The sequence below is a fragment of the Labrus mixtus genome, chromosome 6, assembly GCF_963584025.1.
Source record: "Labrus mixtus chromosome 6, fLabMix1.1, whole genome shotgun sequence".
Taxonomy (NCBI): domain Eukaryota; kingdom Metazoa; phylum Chordata; class Actinopteri; order Labriformes; family Labridae; genus Labrus; species Labrus mixtus.
Window position 1 is genome coordinate 5,833,471 of NC_083617.1, and position 21,183 is coordinate 5,854,653.

Consider the following 21,183-nt stretch of genomic DNA (forward strand, 5'->3'; position numbering starts at 1 on the left):
ATCAGAAATCTCTATTAAAGTACTTTAAGAAGTTTGTACCTGGTTACTAAACACCTCTGTCACCAAACATTGATCACTGTTTAACACCACTGTAGTATTACTAAAGTCAAGGCACTAAGTACCGTTTTCACTGCCTCGCTTAAACCTCTGTCACCCATGTTCTTTGACACCTTTAGGTCCTGAGCATGACACTCGTGAAGGCCGAGGTATTTATGTGTCCGATACAGGCATATCTGTAATCAGCTCTATTTAAAGAAACAGAACAAATGTCCCCACTAAAATAATCATGTGCCATCTAATAACCCTGTTTATGTGTCTAAGCTCTTGTGCAACCCTCCTTGTTTGCATGCCTTCTGTAGTCAAAACAGAGTAAGTTAACACTGTGAAATGTAAAAAGCCAGCGTTTCCTACTTGCCCATCGGAGCCCTCTTGAGTGTGTGATTGCGTTTGAGTGTTGCCGAGGTCATGCCGTCCTCGTAGATCACATTTCCAGCCAGCACTGGCTCACTGCGTTACATGTCACCCGTCTGTGTGCGTGCTCCCACTCAGTTATTCCTTCAGGCATGTCGGACTCGTCCAAAAGAAACGAATACAAGCAGCACTAAATCATTTCCTGAAGCAGACCACCCTGTGAGGGGCTCTTTAAAGGGACACTCGTAAACGCAGAGCTACCAGAAAGTGACAAATATAATTTAAGGAGACACAGGAGAAGGTTATAATATGGGTTTATAACTGTTTACATATTTTAATGTCTGTTTTTATTGTAGTTTATTTATAAGTTCTGCTGTGGGGGAAGCTCAAAGTTTGCAGTGCGGGTGTGTGATTTGTTAAAATAAAGAAATATTTGGGGCATCAGTGGCTTAGTGTGCGGAGGCTGTGGTCCTTCATGCAGGCGGCCCGGGTTTGAATCCGACCTGTGGCTTCTTTCCCGCATGTTATTCCCCACTCTCTCTCTCTCTCCCTGGTTTCCAGCTCTATCCGTTGTCCTAGCTCTACAATAAAAACACAAAAAGCCCCAGAAATATATCTTTTAAAAAAGTATACAAGGTGCTCTATAACGATGCTGTGACTTGGGCAAGTTGTAGCCGTAAATAGTGTTTAAAATAATCGAGTCTGCTTGAGTTACTGTTCACTACGGTAGCATCTTCACTCAGGTTTCGCTTTGAGATCTCAACAGCTGAGATTGGTGATTCTGCTGATTAGAAAAACTGCAGATGAAGACATCAAACTGAGAGAAACGGCAGCATAAGACAATTCATATTGAACAGTTTTTGTAATTCAATCCCATGCAGATGGCATTTTAATACATAGTAACTTGTATTTCAATCAAGATTGCTGAGAGACAGAAAAAAGAGATATGATCGTTCTGTAATGTCTCCTTTTTTCAGAGAAAAAATCCTGAAGAAAAACACTTTTGCCCACTTGTGGGTTTTGTGTTTATTAACGCTGTATTGTATGCAACATTATAAAACATAAGTTCAGCACAATGCAGCACCTTGCAGTGTCCAAAAGCTCCACATGAATGATCACATATTCTCTCTTCTGTGTCCAATGGTTACCATAAAGCCGCACTGAGCACAATCAATCCTAAAAACCGCTGTGCTCCACAGATGTACATTTGAGTGGCTTCACGTTGTGCCACAGTAAAAGCATAAACACTTGGGTGTGCCACCGAGCACAGAGCTTAATTACAGACAAAAACACCGCCCCTCCCTCCAGAGCAGATAGGGTGTGCAAATATAGCCCGCTGCCAGCTGCTAGCGAGCACGAGTTATCTCTCCAGATAATAAACAAATGACTCCAACACAAGGACAAAAGCATTAAAATAAGCATATGTTTGAACCACTGTTGAATTTTCAACAGCTGTATGGGCAGGGAGAAGAGGGCCGTTATAATTGGTCTATAAAGGCTGTGCAGCGTCACTGCATTATTTAAATGATCCTCAAATACACTCTATGTGTGATGAATCTTAAAGGTTTTTTTATACCTTTGTGCAGTGATTTAAAAAGTAACCTCTATAGTTGTATGAATACATTCTTAATGATTTAGTTTGTAGTTTGAATAAATCCCCCAAAACGTTTTTTTTTTATGTTTATAGTGACAGGAAATAACAGAAGGATCAAGTAGCTGTGTCCGAGTGTATACTGTGTCAATGTGTTTATTTGTGAGAGCCTGAGAGGGGGCGAGCGAGTCGAGGGCACATCAGTGGGGTTAAAGGTGTAAAGAGGTTAAAATTAAATAACTTAACTGTTTTTTTCCCCTCCCGGTATGATTTAGCTTTGAGGTTAAAATCTTTATCTTATAGGATTCAACAAAGTTTAAAGCAAGAGCCAAAAAGTTCCCAGAGGGCGGCAGAAAACGAAGACAGGTCAGCGATATAACGTCAACTTAGCAGGCATCAAGCAGGAAGTTTAAAGAAAGTGCTTACTTCAAAATAAAAAGTTCCATACCTCCTCTGGATTTGTATTCATATGGTCCATCTCTGTTTCAAATGAATCTCCATCCAGACGTGTTGCTTGTTTCCAAACTTTAGAAATCTTCCTCTTAAGTGTTGATCAAACCCGACCCTGACGATAAGATGCTTACTTTTCCTGCCTGACTTCTGAAGTTCAAAGTGTATAACTGTTGGTGAGTGTGTGTGTGTATCGCCCTGCTGATTTCCTTTTATAGACACATAATAGCCACAAATAGCTTGCAGACGGCAGTCCGCCTGCTGGGCACCACTAACAATGTTCATGCTGGGAGCTACGAGAAACGCAGCTCTAAAGATCACTTATTCACATCTTAATAAAGTCGCTCTTGTTTCCTCAAATAGACACAGAAAGGGTCCTTTTACATGTTTCACAATGCCATGTTATGACAGACATCATGGAAAGTATCCTGACTGAGCGATCACATGACATTAAAAAGAGGTGATTGTGTTTATTTGAGTGCTGAGAAAGTAAATAACAGGGCATCCTGCCTGACAGCTGAACAAAGCAAAGGAGCCTTTTATGTGTGATCGCAGCAAAATAAAAATCAGATTTTTCTGTTTTTAAATTTAACCAATGCAGATTATACTTTGCTGTTATACAGAATTAACTACTTTAAAGGCTTTATATGTGATTTTTTTTTTGATCCAGCAGATGTCGCCCTCGAGCACCAGCATGAAACCAAAACAACTCGCGCTGCATTGTTGTGTTAGCATGCTAATGCTAGCGATCTTTATTACGCTCGTATCTTCACACTGCATGTAAATTTACCTGAAATGAGCGTGATCTAGAAAAACAGTTAAGCAGTGAGTACAGTATGTTATTCTTCTTTTCTCTAGTCCTTCAATTAAACAACTTTTATACACAAGGGGAGGAGTCAGCCGGCCGTCCAGGCGATGTAAACAAACTGAAGATAGGACTCTGAAAACATCACAGACAGTGGGACTCGGGTGTTACACCCATTGTAGACAGTCATGACTCACAGAGTTATTTTCAGAGGATTACTTGATTTATATTATATTTAATTGTGAAAAATCACATATAGCCTTTAAATGATATATTATGTATTGATATCTATAAATATACGGTATGTGTAGATATGCATATATTGTGTTTACAGTATTGATTGATTGGTGTGTATATGCATGCATGTGTGCATATGTGTGCGTATATATGTGTATATGTATGTAGGTAGGTACGTTTGCATGTATGTATCATGTATCATTATTTGAAATATGTTGGGACGATGAGGTGAAGCGGACTATTTCATATTTTCAAAGGAGCTTGTGTGAGTGTGTCTGTTCTACTCTTGTCCTGTTTATCCTGTTTATGATTCATCTTATGTGTTGTGATGTGTTGCAATGATTGCATTGTTATTATGTGCAGTCTCTCTTGAGGACATCAGGAAGAATATCAGTTACAATGCTGCAGCTTATGGGGATCCTAATAACTCAATTAAACTAACCTTTCTGATCTACGAGTAACCAAAAACATATTACTACTTCTTCCATGGGCAACAAGTTTGACGTGTATTGTTGAGAGGTTATTGTTTGTAAGCTTGGAGTGATTAGGAGCATGATGTTCACAAAGAGAAAAACTGTTTGTGATCTATGGCATTAACACTAAATCACAAACGTACTGTCTGATGACTCAACTCTATAGTCTTATGTAAAGGTTACCATTGTGCACATTCACCTTCAGGGATATTACAGCCTTATAGAACAGCATGTTCAATGCACGGAGGACAAGCTTTGTTTGTTATGTGAGGCAGAGGAAATTGAAAGCACGGAACAATTGACTGTCCTCCCTATTATGCCAAATTTGATGTTTTCTTTGTAAAATGACTTTTCTTTCTGCTGAGTTCTTTAAGGCTGGATCATAAACAGTATAAAAACATGGACAACATGACAGCTCTCCGAAAGTGAAGCCAACTTCTCATGTTTAACAGCTTGAACACATCCAGCCACATTTGCGCACAAATAAATAAATAAATAAATCCACCTTTGTCCCTTTCCTTGTCGACCTTCAAGTTAGCTTTTTAAGTTTGGAACCCAACAAACCAACTCGACTAGCATAATCAATTAGCCTCGCCAATGTAGCCATTTAGTCACGGCCAATAGATATCCTGACGACAGTTTTAAACGCATAAACACACACTCTACATGCAAACAGTCTGCAAACAACGGGCTGAAGACGCTTGCACATTTGCGCAAAATCCAAAAATATTACTGTACCTTGTCAGTCAACATGGTTGTTTAGCTTCTCACAATGTCTTTGTCGGCTTCGCACCATGCTGCTTGTCAACAAATTCACATTGTCTAAGAGGTGAAGTCATTACAGCACTGTGTACTCAACTCAGTGCACCAGTTTGGCCAGCTCAGTCGAAAAAAAAGCTGGACTCTCCTGTGCAAGAAAAGGCACACAGAATATTTTGTTCTGTGCTTGAAAATTTAATTTATATTTGTAAAGACATGAAAGTTAACACATTTTTTGAAACCTGCAACTGTGAATGGATGAGGGGTTGACACTTCCTGCATGACACACACTCAAACAAATCTACAATTTAAATAGAAACAGATCATATTAACTGTTCATATAAACTCCTCATAGTGTAGACATCAGCCGGCCTGCACACTGATCCCAGCGTGTTTGTAATAATGAGTGATCAGGTGGCTGGAACCAGATTGATTTGCTTGCTTGTTTTCTGCCACATCAACTCTGTTTGCCAATCAGTGAGTGAAAGCATACCTCTGGAGTGGATGCTAAGCCTTTAAGTACACTACATTCTTCATTCTGTCACAGCTGTTCTTGTCTGTTTCCACCCTGCTGTCGCCCCCCCCCCCCGTTCCTCTTTGACAGCAGGCGACAAACGCTGCCTGGTGCTCTTTATTTCACTGCAGGTGTATTCAAAAGCATTCATATTCATTTAGAGAGATACATGAAAAAGTGCCAGAAATGTAATTATGTAAAGGCCTTTGACCATTTCATGAAATGCACTTATTCACTCTTACATTTTGAAAGTGAACCATTAAAAAACACAATTTCCTTTCAATCCTTTTAGCGGTGATTAATATTTAGCTTCGGTGAAAATTTTCATATAAGCTTTGATCTCTGGCACGTACCATCTGACACTTAATATTAGGCTTTGGCTTCAGGGAAATCCTCTACTGATTAGATTAAGTGAGGTGTCGAGCCATTAGTGAACGCAGCAGGGATGTGTCTCCAACTTAATGAATTCCACTTCATTAATTTAGCATTTAAGCCACTTAAATGTGTGTGTGTATGTACAGCTAATTATAGAGACGTTTGCAAAGTATACAAATGCTATCTCTGCCTCCTAACACTGTCTTAAAAGCATGAGACGCCAGCGACCGTCAGCGACAAAATCAGCTTCATTCAGTAGTTTGCTATTTGTTCCCACGTCCTGCGAGCGATGCAGTGCGTTGCAGAGCAGAGTTTCCATATCCCTTCTTGTCTTTCCTAAAGACAGAGACGAGGAAGGAAGGGAGAGAGCTCTACAAGGCACTGGCAGAGTCTCACAGGAAACTCCTTTTTGTCTACTTCCTCATCAGAGCTTGTTAGCCTGATTCACAAAGAGTAGAAAGTGGTTATTTATTAATATACACATTTATGATTCCAATCTTGTGCTTTGACTGGTGTCAATACCGGAGATACAAAAGCACCACACGTCCTACTGTTTGCAAGGGGAAACTGAAATACAAAGAGCAAAGAAGTAAATCTTTAAAGTGCGGACAGCGAGTGTCCGGTGCTGCACGATGCGACGCCAAATCTAAGGCTCGCATGCTGTTAGGACAGTGTTTCACTTCCTGTGTTGTTTTTTGGTTCAAGAAAGGTTTAAGTTGTGATGCATTATCATTAAAAATGTAAACATTGAATCATTCAATGTATAAAAATAGAATTAAAAATATGTGTGCACATGCAGCTGCCACATATTCATGCATAGCAGAACATGCAGAGGTAATATAACCAATGTTCCCGGGTCCCACTTTCATTACTTAGGCGTCCCAAATGCGAGCTCCTCTCATTGTCCTCTTGAGACAGGCCGTGACTTGAGTGTCTTGTGACATCATCAGACCAGAATTGACTCTGAATTGAATCTCACACACTGGATGTGCTGTTCCAACAGGCAGGCAGTCGTCACTGAGGGACCTCGCTGGTAAAACAAGAAGTCGTGCCGGTTTCTTTGTTGTCAGCGGAGAGAGAGGTGCAAAGAGTGACACAATAACAGAAACTCCTGTGCAATCCAGTGCAACCTCACAACCTCTAAATATCAAAATATCAAAAACTGAATGAATTGTCCTTTACTGAGCAGGTCTTTATGACTGAGTTTGACCTTTGTATTTAATGAAAGCACATTTCTACAACGCAGGAGAAACAATTAATAAGTATCACATCATGACATGAAGTGTTGTCATTGTAGTTAAGTTAAAATACTTTGCTATAACATGATAGATTTTTTTAAAAATATGTTAAAATGTGTTGTTAAAGCCATAGACTGGAAAAAACATGAACATAGTCTCAGTGATTTCATCCGTTGGTTTCTGAGTCAAAGTTTTTCAAGTCAACAATGGTCGTCGTTTGACTATCTTCACTCGTTCCTTTCTCTTAAATGTTCTTTGTAACTGACCATAAAACATACTACTTTATATTAATGTACGTTTCCTCTGAGCATGAAATTAAAAAAAATATATGTATGAAAATAGACTCCAAAAGCTGAGCACCGAGCTGCTGTGCGTCTTTAGCTTCCTGGAAAACAGATACATAGCACCCGCCTGTGCTCAGTCAGATCGATCAGGCCCCTTATTATGCACAACTCTTATCCTTCATGTCCTAAAAATAGATTTGTAAAAAAAAAAAACACCACCAGTACAGTGTGAACCAGTAAAGACGAGCTGTTAAAATCGGCTTTTTAACATGAGTGTTGATGAGGACTTTCAGGGCTTTTCTATTTTGTAATATATGAAAATATGTTGATCGGGATCCGGCCGAAGATTTCTGCCTTTTAATAAGACAGTTTTTTCTTACCACTGTAACTTTTGCTGCTTTGCTAAAGTGCTCATGATGGATAGGCCGGATCTTTGTAACATAACAATGAGTAAGGTCTTTTACCTGCTTTTTGTAAAGTGTCTCGAGATAACACTTGTTATGAGTTGACGCTATACAAATAAAAATTGATTGGTTGATTGATTGAACACAAGTTTGTTTCTAGACATTATACGTTTGATTGTTATAATTAAGTGAAAATGTCTTGCAATAACAAGTTTGTGTATTGTGACATAAAAAAGGTGTTGTTATAACATACGTTTGTATGATGTTATTACATGTTGTTATAAGGTAAAACATATTTAGTGGCAATCTACAATCCTAAAATTGAATGTGGTGATAAATCTACCTAGATCACACTATACCGAGCCTTTTTTTTTTCTTTCTTCTCTGAGTTGGCAGAAACACGCCCTGCAGCTTTAAAAAAAAAAGTAAGTCTTTGTTACAATATGTTTGCACTTTATTGAGAAAGTGAGCACTGAACACTGTTGGAATCTAAAAGCTATGTCATAATACAAGGCGGGCATAGCAATCTGAAGTTCATACATTCTTGTCTTTTGACAGCAAGATTATGAATTCCTGTGGTGTGATGTCTCGCCGCTTTTTCCTCTCATAAAGGAGAGCGTATAATCTCACGGGTGTGAATTGATCTTATACAGGAGGTGTGTGAATATGCAGAGTTCAGACTGACTCGTGTCTCTGCAGATGTCAGACTCCCTGCTGTGTGCTCTATTCAGCTGTGTGGACTTTCATCTCGGTGCACACTAAAAAAAAAAAAAACATCTGAGGGCTCCACACGGTCATGGAGTGCAGACACTATTTACCTGCACTTCCAGAACTAACAGCACGGTGGTGTGAAGGAGAGGAAGCCTGCAGCATCCATTGTTTAATTTACTGTTTAAATAGAAAGTGTTTGCGGTTCAGTCTTTGCTTCGGGGGAAAGGTTAGTCTCTGTGGTTTTGGTTATAAAAAATAAAGATCTCTCAAATAACTTTAATATTAAGAAATTATTTTAGCAGCACTTCAATCTGGCGGACAAAAAAAAAAGAAGCCTTGCAGTGACAGTAAAAAAAAAAACACATTCAGTTTGTTTTTACTCAAGTCCTCCACAGAATCATCACCTAAGATGCTCCAACAGAAGACGGGGGGGGGGGGGGAATCACAGTCTGTGTCCTTCCTGAGGCTGAGGTCAAGGTGGGTGGAAGGCACTGTCAAAAAAGCGTCCGTCAGGAGTCTCATTGTCTTGCTGCAGCTCTCTTCTGGTGCTCTGTGTCAAGAGATCCACATCTTCATCTGAGGTAGAGGGATGAGTGAGGATGATCCGTGGGATCTGTCGGGTGATTGCCACAGAGGGGAACGTGATTGAGGAAGGAAAAAAACAAGCAAGTGGTTATGGGATATGATGTCTACAGACTGACATGTAAGAAAAATCAGTTCATGGGTTTTCTTTTTTGCAGGATTTGAATTGTAACTCAAATTGAGCTCATTTCAGGGTAGGATTATATCGTAGGAGGGATATCCATTGTGGGATGGAAAATCTGCTTACTGTCATTGTATGCTTCCCCGCTTGAAGTGAATCATTTTTGGCCTTGGTTACTGCCTCCAGTTCAGACAAGGTCCTCCTCAGGTCCCTCTCCAAATCAGACTGAAACACAACAAAGCCAGAAGAAAACAAATGTTTTAATCCACACCTGAAAAAAAAGGAAGCGTATTCTGTTTGTGCTTTGATTTCAGGCAAACCACCCACAATGCCGTTGCCGTTGCAGACCACCGCCTCAATTCTCTTTGGCAAACAGTCGTCCATGCTCTGCTCCTGCTGTCTGCTTCCCCAGCCCCCTCCGGTGCAGCCCCACAGCTGTCGCCCCGTCACGTCCCGAGGATCCGGAGGTGGAGGAGGAGGAGGCTGATCCGGGCGGTACGCCTCCCGGGGAAGCAGCCTCTCTCTGAGCGCTATCATCTGGATGCAGCTCCCGGCATTCCTGAGGGCGCTGACGGCCTGGTGGTGGGTCGCCCCCTGCATGTCGAGGCCGTTGACCTGGACGGATGGATGGCAGTCACAGTGGAGATTTAGGGCCGGTGAAAGTGGGAGCAGAAGTCAGGGGTGAGAGAGCAGCATATGTTGCCTAAAAATAGCTCGACCAACTTCAGATTCCAACTTTGTATCAGAATCAGCTTTATTGGCCATGTATGCTTAAACACAAGGAATTTGTCAATATACAACAAGTATAACATTAAATATAAACATAATACAAGCAAAAAGACTAAAATACACAGGGCTAAATACATTAACGATTGCTAATAAATGCTATAATAAAATACTTTTGTAATGTATTGGCTACTTTTTGTTGGCTTAGTTACTTTTATGACACATATGTTTATTGTTCTAATTTTGTAAGTGATCTACTTTTAGATACGCATGACTATATTTACATGTTTGAAATAAAGAAACCAGCCCCTGTTCACGTGATTTATAGTCATACTTCTATCACTGTTAACTCTTATCAAAGGTTTAACTGACTTTAGAATAGTGTGGGTACTTGTAGTGATTTTTATTTTAACACTCATTCATGTTGATTCAAATAAAGTGATCCTTGTCCCATCTGACCTTTGATTTTAAATATTATAACTGTTATATAATCAATATCGTGTTTCCATGTCTGGAGCCAAAGATGAGGCGTAAAGGATCCTCATGAGCTGTGTGCTGGTCTTTTGGTGCCCCCCTTTGGTCACAAGAAGAACACCAGCAAGAAGTGCAGTGTAATGAAATGATTCATGCAGCAGTATATCACATACCTGTTTGTATATTCAACAGACAGAAATTATAAGCAGAGCGAGAGCGAGAGAGAGAGAGAGAGAGAGAAAAACTTTTCCCTGCTTACCTCCAGTAATCTGTCTCCAACACGGACCCCCGCCTTTTCTGATGCTCCACCTTTACTCACTCTGGAAATAAAGATGCCCTGAGAGGGAAAAGACACATGAACACACATTAGAGTTTTTAATGTAAGTTTGCTTCTGTCGGTGCATTTGTTGAAATTGATTGTATACTAGTATGAGTTTATGAGGATATCAAACAGATATCTGAGGTCATGTGCTCCTGCAGAGATAGATGCTGTTCTTCCTGTTGAAAGTTATAGTACTAATAGACTGTCTTTTAAACTATTTTCTTTGAGGTGGAATAGTTACATACTGTTGCTTTAAGTCGAATTAAACTTACAGTTTCTGTGCAGCAGAATTAAAATGACAGTTTGCTCTAAGTTTGTAAAACGAGCTGCACTGCTGACTAATGTGATACAATACAGTGCGGTACGGTACAATGCGATTCGATACGATACGATACGGTAAGGTAGGATAAGAATAAGATATGATATGAGATAGTACGGTAAGGTAGGGTAGGATACGATATGATAAGATATGAAACGATATATGACACAAAAGGAAGCGTGAGATGATACGATACAATACAATAGGATGTGAGACGATACTCTTTTTTTTGTCTCAATAGAGAAGCTTGTCTTTCGCTCATTGTGCACACGTTTAGCCGCCTCCACAGAAGCACTAATAAATAAAAAAACATAAAGTTTGTGATTTTTCCTACACTCCATTCTCCATCCCATTTATGTGAACACACTCATAGAAACCCCGGGATGACTTATTGGGTTGATAACCAGCGTAGTGTGACTGCTTGGCACAATGTTGTTGTTTGGATCAGTACAGAAACTCAGTGATATCTTCAAGGTGTTGAACTATTTTTTTGAATTGAAGGCCTCAGGATACTGTAAACACCTGAAGGTATCCATGTTTCTGAACATGACTTGTTTGCACAAAATGATTTTTACTGTTCGACATCAGGACACAACTGCACTCAGATGATCAGACACCTGGATGGTTTCATGAACGTAATTAACCTCGTCTGTCACGTTCCTTCTTACTTCATAGATGAAACATGCATCAAAATTAAAGATCAACACCAGGAGCTGGGAACTGGGTCATGATAGGCATGTTCACACAGTCTGTGTTCTTACAGCCAAACCAGAGACGATGTTGAAAGAGATGCTGGATGTTTCCCATCAACACTCACCTCGTCATTGTCTTTGTAAGGCAGAGAGCCCCTCCCACCTGCAATGCTGAATCCCAAACTCCCCCTCTGAGCAGACACTTTGATCTGCAACTAAGGGGGAAATGTTTTTATTAGAAATAAAAGAAAGAATGTGTAATTTAGGTCGCTTAGAGGAGACAAAAATGACATCCTGCAGAGATAGTCTGACATTTAAAAAGATCCACAAAGAGGAAGTTACTCTTAATGGCACTTGGGAGATGAATGGTTCCTGAGGAAGGGTCCTTTCTGCCACTGAAGAAGAAGGAGACCTCAGACTCGCTGTGATGGAGGAGAACTTTGCGTCTTCATGAAGAGCTGGACCTTTATGAACGACTCTGCGAGGCGGAGACTTTCTGCCCGCTCTCGTTTCAGATCTCTGATGTGGAAACCAACGAGAAGACGAGTCATTCTCCGACAGCTGGCTTGAATAATCCTGGTGGTAAAGAAATGAGGTTATGGGGCGCTGGATAGCCAAGTGGTTATGTACTGAGGCGATACTTCTCATCGCATCGGCCCTGGGTTCAAATCCGACCTTGGTCCTTTGTTGCATGTCATCCCCCACTCTCTCCCCCAACATTTCTTCTCTATCTTCAGCTGTCCTATCTTACAAAGGCAACAAGGCCAAAAAAAAACGAGATGTTGCTTATATTGCCTACGGTCTACGGTGGCCCTGAAAGGTCAAAAACAAAAACATTTCAGAAATACGACATATAGGAAAGACAACACTGCAAAAATCTAAGGAAGTGTATTTGTCTTATTAAAAAATGTCATATTATACTTTATTTAAGCCAAATTCACCTGATAAGAAAAACATATTTTTGAAGATATAAAAAGCAAAAGTTAAACAATCATTTGATAACACAACTCACACAAAACATAAAAACGATTCATTAAACAACAAAACACAACGAAATATCACAAAACACAACATTTTTATAAAACATATATTTTATAAAAGACAACATTTTAAAAACAACCACAAGCACACATTTATAGAACTACCATCAAAACACAAAATCTGAAAACACAATTAAATACCACAAAACTACGGAGCCCCTGAAGTCCCAAAAAGTTACAAAAAAAAATAAATAATAAAAAGTTCTTGTGGGCAGAAGATAATTATTCCATGGAAACAGGATAATGATCTTACACGCACAATATATAATTTTTACATTTTGGGACTTCAGTGGCGATTCTAGTCTGTTGAGGCCCTGGGCTAAAATTATTTGGGGGGCCCTCCAACCAGCGTTCATAACCATCATGTCAGCCAGTCTCCCGATACACACTCCTCTTCCTCTTTTTTCTGTCCTATAATCCTTATTCCTTATTTTTTCATTGTTGACTTTCATTGACTCAAGATAAAACGTTGGGTTTCACAGCAATAATGCATACAGCAGGTTAACAGTGAGTGCTGTCAGATGGGGCCCCCTTAGGGAGGTTTCCTACTGTTTTGAACCAATGCTGATGTTTAAAGTTTGTCAGCCCTGAGAGGCCCCCCCTAATGGTCTGGTTGCCTGTTGCCTGTTGAGAAACAGAATCTCTGCTCACAGAACACTACATTTTTATAAAAAAACACATTTTAAAAACACACCTACAGTACAAACACACATTTCAACTAAACATGAAAACATCTCTTAGAACTAGTCCCACAAAACTAAATATCAAAACACAACAAAATAAAATATCACGAAACAGAACAAGTTTTACAAAACACAGCTAAATCTCATGCAGAACATTTCACCAAAGACAACAGAAATGTAACATTTAAGAAACAAAGCAACTTTTCACGGTGACTGAATCTGTATGTTGTGTTTTGCATATTGTTGTTTATTTTTCTATATTAATTTTTTGTCTTTTTCTGAAATTTGTTTTCCTTTCTTGGATGTTTTGGCCTTCAGGACCACCGTATGTCTGGAACAGGATCTGATATCTTACTATCATATCTACAAACACCTTAAAGCAGGATGACTGAATGTACAAGGACGATACATTCTGATAAACATTTTTTTTTTTTTTAGATAGATTTTCTTTGTTTGTGACCCAGAATCAGTGTGAACCTGCAGAAGAGTTCAACTCCCTTCAGGGGAGGTTCCTCATAAAAAAAAGTGAATCCCCGCATCCAAACAAACCCACATGAACAACATGAACAGACGTGCTTAAATTGGAAAACAGACCTCCTTGGGTTGTTCAATTTCCTCTTCTTCCGTCTCTGCGCCTGAGAAGCGACCGCACGCGCCGTCACTGGCCGGGGGAGATCGAAGCCCCGCCTGCTGACTCTCCTTGTTTGCCCCCCAGCTGAAGACTGGGACGGACCAGTTTTGGCTGCTGGTCCTGAGGCACGGGTTAGACTGAGGATTTCTACACTCCTGGAGAAAGTCAGAGGACATCACCTGCTGCTGAAAAATGAATGTTAGTGTAAGATCTAGCCTACAAGGGGAGAAAACAAACTGGTGACAGAGGTGGATCAGTGGTGTTCTTATACAAAACCACATCTGTCATCTTTAAAGAAACGTCTACAGCAGGAGCAGCTCGTCTATAAGCTGATCCTGAATCTCCTCCTTTAGAGCTGATGATATCAGTGCAATCAGGGAAAAAAAACCTGGACCACCAGGGGGCAACAAAACAGTCATTATATTACTGGAGAGTGTCATTCAAACACTCTCACTGGTATATTTCTACTAAAGAGCTAAAGCTGCATAAGCTAAACGCTCCAAAGCATCATGTGTGTGCGTAGCCTCTCTGCCGCTTGTTGTTAATATCTCCTGATGCATCTTAAGGAGGCAAAGACAGAAACTGAAGGATCATGCTTGAAGTGAATTATGACAAAAAAAACAACTCTTGTAACAAAACAATGGAAGTCCTTCTAAGTAACTTCACCATCATCGATCAAACAATTTAAAAGAATATAAATGAATATAAATCAAGGCCTTGTGGCATAACTATAGAGGACGCTTCATAGAATATGTTTTTAAAAGATTTCTTAACCATTATAAGACAGTATTCTTGTCATTTTTAAGATGTACAATCATGTTTAAAAAAAGAAAATGTAAGTGTAAAATGTACTTCATGACATAATGCATCATCGTAGGGTATGCCATGAAGTCTCCGCTCAGGTGTCACTGTTTGGGATGCAAACAGCACAATGATAAACATTGTTTTCTGATCTACTCAGAAGCATGCCTGCGTCACTACAACATGCAGCACGTGCAGGGTGGACGAGTCAAATACAGAGCATGCCGGCAAAGCATTATGGGAACTTTGTGCACTGCTGGACAGACAAAACAAGCCATGGAGGGGTCAGGAAGTGGAGTACCTGGTTATTGCCTCAAATCAAGCCAGTTGAACTTTTTATTTTTCTGTTTATGGATATCAAGAAAGCCCAAAGCAGGCGTCTTGAAATGACATTTTAAAAGGATTAGTGCGTGTAACTGATTGACACCACAACAGGTCCGACTGATCAAATCAAAGCAATAACAAACATGTGGTTTAGTGTTGCACTCTTTTTATTGATCAGTGGTTAAAAAGTCGTCCAAATCTCAAGGTGCAGTAACCATCCGAGACCGGGTTTGTGCAGCTTGATCAGAAAATAATTAAAAACATTAAAAAAAAAACAACAACACTGGAACCAATCACTCTGGTCCACTTATTAAAATTAAATCAAAAAAAAAAAAATCAAACAGTTTATCATGTACCACTTAGAAGAATTTGGGAAACGCTGAGAAGTGCATTAAAGTGGAACTTCTGACAACTGCATGTTTAAAAAAGGATGCCGTCGTTGTGGTACAAAGTTCCGTCTCACCAAACCACCGATGATTATATTATACAGTACTTTTTTGTAAAAGGGAAAGAAGAACTGATTAATTTTTTTAAAATATACATCTTTGTTTTTGGCATCTATTTTTTTTAGAGAAGAGAGCGAAGCAGTGAAGCACAGCACATATAAATAAAGTTTGATGTGCGGTACTTAAGATCTAAACGGAAATCTATTTAGTATTCACAAATAGCCCTCGATGTGTCACCGGGTTCAAGGCCGTCCGCTCACCTAATGACCTTTATATGGATTATATGGATCGATAAGACATTAGTGACCGTTTTGTTCGTTACTTTCATTTCAAATAAAAACAACGAGAAAAAGTACCAAGCTTGAAAAAAAAAAAAAAAAATTAAAAAATCTGCAACTGATTAAGAAATTTGCTATACATGTTTTATTTACATCTGAGCTGCCAAAACGTATAAAAGTATCAATATTCACAAGAGACTATACAAGAATCCTTAAATCAGTAGGTCCAAAAAAAAGTCCTGCGATGGTTTTGCCCAAAAAGTCAAAAGAAGTATTCACCCAGTGTTTTTGAAAAATAGATAAAGAACAAATATATAGAATACATTTACGAAGGTTTGACCACATTATAAAGACTTAGAATAGTGCAACTATCTAACGTTTGTTTAAAAAGAGGCATTTTAAAAAAAGTTATAAATCTTTAAAATATCTTTAAAAAGGAGCGTCTCTGTGCAGATCTTTGCTGTGGGCATTAATTCAAAAAGAGGAAGGCACGGCGGCCCACTGAGTCAAACACCTGCTCAGAAGTGGAGCGCGGTTACAGGCGTCCCAGGGTTTAATCAGAGGGCGGGCGGGTGGGCGGGGGAGGGGAAGGCCACACCGGGGTTGCTAGGTAAGAGAAATAAAGGGGAGCCGCGGGGTGGGGGAGGGGTAAGGGGGGGGTTTGTGCAGGACGACACGGCAGGACACAGGAGGTAAAAATCTTTTTCTGAGGTAAAAAAAAAAAAAATTAAAAAAAGGTCACACAGACGTGGTCACTCTGTCTGCAGCGTTATTGACCTCGTTTTTGTTGGAGTCCAGGCTTTTGGCAGCGTTCAGGTCGTTGCGGAGGTTCTCGGCCGCTTTCTTCATGGTTTTCAGCTCGCCCGGGTGAGGCGTGGCCCGCCGGAGTAGAGTTCCCTGTGGGAAGGAAACAAAGAGAGTTAATCAATCGAGCACTTTGAGGAAAAAGATTGAATCATATTTCCTGCATTTACCTCAAATTTAACAGAGAAGTGTTCAAATAATATCGGTTTTTCAGCAACAAGTTCACAGAATTTTGCTTTTGATGGTATAACAACAGTGGATTTAAAGCATGCTTGTTGTGTCTAATCAGCAGGTTAATATCAAAGACTGTATAATTAATGGACTACGCCCCTCTGACATCACCCATGTGGTAACTGCCTTTTTGAAGCCGTAGCCCTTTTCAGACTAATTTACAGAGAACAGCTGTATTTGCTGCGGTTGTTGCACTTCCTTCTTCAGTCAGCTCGCTTCCCTATTGGCTATAGTTTGTAGTTAGAGTGACAATAAAACAGAGTGCATGCTCAGCTGCCCTCGGGGTCTCTTCCTCCCCCCCCCCCCCCGCCCCTACACAACAAAATATCAGATTGTAAATATTGATCACATTTCATTTGTACAATTTGAAATTGGTGCAGCCACAACGTTCATCACTCTTAACACACCTCACGTCCAATCAGGACGTTGCTCACTTTTATCAGAAGGAGGGGAATCCATCTCAATCTCTTGATTTTCTTGTAGTGTGTGTAACCTTCTTATGTTAGAAACAAGCTAAGGAGACATGAGCTGTACTCTTACCTGGTGTGCCTCAGGAGCCTAACGGTGAACGAGCGACTTTTTGATGGTGTATTATTTTTTTGGTTAGGTCGTAAATGATCACTTATATCACATTCTGAATGATGCATTACAATATTAATTTTCCCTGAGCATGCTGGTCTCACCTTGTCGTCATCCTCCTCCTCGTCATCATCCAGGAAGTGAATGGCACTGATCCGGTTCATGGCTTTGTTGTCCCACGTGTCGTCTACCATGTCATTCACAAGACTCTCCAGAGCTCCGCAGCGTGCCAGATTATCGGAGCCTGAGGGGGGTGGGGGGGGGGGGGGTGTCAAAAAGACACACAGCGCAATTTTCATTAATGGACCTCCTGCACTCATTCAAATGCTCATTTAGTGCGAGCTGCGGTGATTGTTGCCGCAGATTAAAATCAATACTGCTGTTGTGATTGCTTCCCCTGCGAGCCGCCAACTCAAGAAATGAAAGCTGTCACACAACCCGGAGCCTGAAACTGCCAGATCACAGTTTCAAATCCCGGCTTAGTCACAGGCTTACAGCCACACAATCTTCCCTGCCCCCAACCTCAGCCTCAGCCTCCCTCATCTGGCCTCCACCGATCTAATATCTGCATCTCTCAAATCGGAGCAAGGAAGCATGTCAGAGTAATGAATGAATGTGTTCCCCTCGTTTCTTTTTAATGGCAACAAAAACATATTTTGAAATGCAGCAAGAAACAACATTTTTTTTTTTTTTTTTTAGTGATTCTCAAATGCTCCACACACTTAAGTGCTTAAGGATGGTGATGACAGCTGAGAAGACTAGATCACAATAAACTGCTGTATCGGGCAGAGATCAGGCTGGCCCTCAGCAGCATCTTTATAAGCAGCGGGTGAGCTTTTAATGGCAGCACGCCAGCCGCTTTGCTAAGCCTCTTTAGCTGTCCAATCCAACGCATTTCTGAAAAAAAAAAAAAAAAAAAAAAAAACATAACCAAGGAGGGCCTCAAGGGACAGGAGAGGCCCTGATCTGATGTAGAGGACGTGATCCTTCACAGGACCTCGTAATCGACAGAGAAACTGTGCGCGGGGATAAGAGGGCACGGAACACAGTGTGCTTCTCCGAGCAGATCATGTGATAACGTCATGAAAAACACCGGCAGGCACTAAAGACTCTGGTGGAGAAGTGATGAGGAACATTATCTCAAATGTCGCCGTGTTAGCACTAAGATCTAGCATCTAGAAATGTAGCGTTTCATAATGAAATCAAAGTTGAGAGTTCAGTTCAGCATCCTCTGACGTCTGAGTAAAATTAACCTTCATGACTATAAGAAAAAAAAAATGATTTTGTTTTTTCAGATAATTTCTTTAACTTAACTTAAGCGTTAGATCAGGTTTTGATTGACACCTGCCAGCCAGGTTCATCTGCACACCTATGGTGCATAAGTCAGAGTAGTGTAGGCCTAAACATCGGCCGTGTCTCAACTCGGGGGTTGCTTCTTTTTAAAGGCATTTAAAAAACGATTACGTCACTGAGGCGCATCGAAGGCGGTCCAATTTGGAAGGCTCCTTCAAGTGCGGCAGACAAATCCGTCCTCCAACGAAGGATTCCTCTGGCGCATCCTTTGTTGCCCACCAAACCCCCAGGTTCTTTGCGGAACAACTCAAACACACCGGTGGACTTTCAAGTGACAAATAATACACTTCAAATTTAAGTTACTGGGGGCGCTGGTGGTGCAGTGGTTAGTGCGCGCGACCCATGTATGGAGGCTGTCGTCTCAAGCGGGCGGCCCGGGTTCACATCCCACCTGTGGCCTCCTTCCCGCATGTCGTTCCCCACTCTCTCTCTCCCTGATTTCCGACTCTATCCGCTGTCCTATCTCTCCATTAAAAGGCACAAAAAGCCCAAAAATAAATCTTTAAAAAAAAATAAAAAATTTAAGTTACTGTTTTCAACTGAATTGAATACTTAGCACTACTAAGGGGAAAGGCTGTGCCTCTAAACTTTAAGTTATCCTTCAAATAATAGGTTAAACTAGGTGGGGTAGTTATGGTAGCGAGTTCTGGTGTAGCTGTTGAGGTTGCTAAGTGACAAACAAAAGATAGGTTGGGAACAAATAGTGACACAAAAACTTTCTTTTCTTATTTCAGTTCGGCCCAAACAGAAATCTATCTCTTTTTATCCCCCTGTGGGTCTCAGAGGGTCCTCAGCTGTTTTAGATAACAGTCAGGGGGCTCCAGACCAGACAGAATCACAGCTACTGATATATTCAGTACGTTACCTTTGTTGTCCGGCTCATATGGCTGTTGAGGCAGCAGCACGCAGGTGAGCACCTTCTCCCCCGAGTCCGGATCCTCGTCCGTCTGAAAGGTGAGGAGCGGCTGCGACTGGTTCTCTGACAACCATAAGGCCTTCAGCCGGAGTGTGGTCAGCGACATCGGCAAGTGGATGAGCCTGAAGACAAACGGGAGACATAAATCACTGAAGAAACCACAGCAGCAGGTTTTTTCTTTGATTTGATGACATGAACGCTGCTGTGTGAACATTTGGACGAGAGCTGGAGTCATGTCAGGATAAGGAAGTTGGCGTTTTGTTTTGAGAAGGAGGGAGACACTTTCCAGACAACGAGGTGAACGTGTTTATGTTTGAGTGAAGCGGCAGACAGCGCTGTGGCTTCGTCTGAAGGCACAGCTCGAACTGAAACAGGTAGTGGCAAAGACATGGAGGGGAAACAACCTGGGACTCCCAATGACGATTAAAGTGGTAAAAAATCGAGATTATCTGAGGAATTACCTGCTAGAGGGTCATCCAAGAATGCTTTATTTCAGCTAATTAAACTGAAAGGTAAACTCCTGCAGACTGTCTAACTTGCAAAAAAAACATTTATTGGCAACGTTTGTCTAAATGGGCGTGACATCTTAAATAGGAAGTGGTTAAGGAATAGGGAATGATTCATTGGGGAGTATTTAAAACTGCCTTTAAAGATTTTTGGTAGTTTTGTTCTAATGTTTTGGTGTTTATGTGCTCTCAACCGAGAAGCTGATGTTTATTTGTTTTGTTAATCCAGAACTGCCGTCATGATGATGATTGGTTGCAGGCTTGTAGCCATTTCCTATTTAAAGGCTTTATATGCCATTGTTTTTGATCGCCCTTGAGCACCAGCATGAAACCAAAACAACTCGCGCTGCATTGTTGTGTTAGCATGCTAATGCTAGCGATCTTTATTACGCTCGTATCTTCACACTGCATGTAAATTTACCTGAAATGAGCGTGATCTAGAAACACAGTTAATCAGTGAGTACAGTATGTTATTCTTCTTTTCTCTAGTCCCTCAATTAAACAACTTTTATACGCGAGGGGAGGAGTCAGCCGGCCGTCCAGGCGATGTAAACAAACTGAAGATAGGACTCTGAAAACTCTGAAAACATCACAGACAGTGGGACTCGGGTGTTACACCCATTGTAGACAGTCATGACTCACAGAGTTATTTTCAGAGGATATACTTGATTTCTACATTTAAGTGTGAAAAATCACATAAAGCCTTTAAGGTGTCACGCCCATTTAGACAAACTTGTTGCCTGATGAAGGTCTAGTACCGAAACGTTGCGAATTAATGGGTTTTTTTGCAAGTTAGGCAGTGTGCGGGAGCTTACCTTTTAGTTTTTGATGGACAAATTGCTCTCCTTACACACCTGTCTTGTGAAGCAGATGTGCGACAAAGTCTTCTAATAACTCAATGCACTTCACTTATAAAAGGTGGTACGCAAAACTGTCAGCCAACGAGAGCGAGAAGAGAATCCGAGTGTTTTTAAACGCACCTGTTTCCAGACACATCGAGCACATGCAGCTCCGTGGCTTGTGACAGCTCCGACGGGATCCTGGTCAGTCGGTTCTCTCGCACGCAGAAGACGTTCAGACCGCTGCACCCGCCGATCTAGAGC

At 40.8% G+C, this 21,183-nt stretch overlaps 2 protein-coding genes across 2 annotated transcripts in view; both read right to left on the reverse strand.

Annotated features, from left to right (window-relative positions):
* mlip (muscular LMNA-interacting protein) overlaps positions 1–2,740 on the reverse strand; it is a 36,471-nt gene extending 33,731 nt beyond the window's left edge. Inside the window, exon 1 of the mRNA XM_061041002.1 lies at positions 2,451–2,740. Coding sequence (XP_060896985.1) covers positions 2,451–2,480 — 30 coding nt within the window. The 5' untranslated portion in view covers positions 2,481–2,740. The remainder of the gene's footprint in view (positions 1–2,450) is intronic.
* A 5,772-nt stretch (positions 2,741–8,512) lies between these two features.
* Positions 8,513–21,183, reverse strand: part of LOC132976066 (leucine-rich repeat-containing protein 1-like) — a 38,377-nt gene continuing 25,706 nt past the window's right edge. Inside the window, exons 11-21 of the mRNA XM_061041003.1 lie at positions 21,061–21,176; positions 19,524–19,696; positions 17,410–17,549; positions 16,433–16,588; positions 13,806–14,123; positions 11,831–12,064; positions 11,614–11,703; positions 10,415–10,492; positions 9,283–9,570; positions 9,082–9,180; positions 8,513–8,865 (exon numbers count right to left, since the gene is read on the reverse strand). Of these exons, the coding sequence (XP_060896986.1) occupies positions 8,725–8,865; positions 9,082–9,180; positions 9,283–9,570; positions 10,415–10,492; positions 11,614–11,703; positions 11,831–12,064; positions 13,806–14,123; positions 16,433–16,588; positions 17,410–17,549; positions 19,524–19,696; positions 21,061–21,176 (1,833 nt within the window). The 3' untranslated portion in view covers positions 8,513–8,724. The remainder of the gene's footprint in view (positions 8,866–9,081; positions 9,181–9,282; positions 9,571–10,414; positions 10,493–11,613; positions 11,704–11,830; positions 12,065–13,805; positions 14,124–16,432; positions 16,589–17,409; positions 17,550–19,523; positions 19,697–21,060; positions 21,177–21,183) is intronic.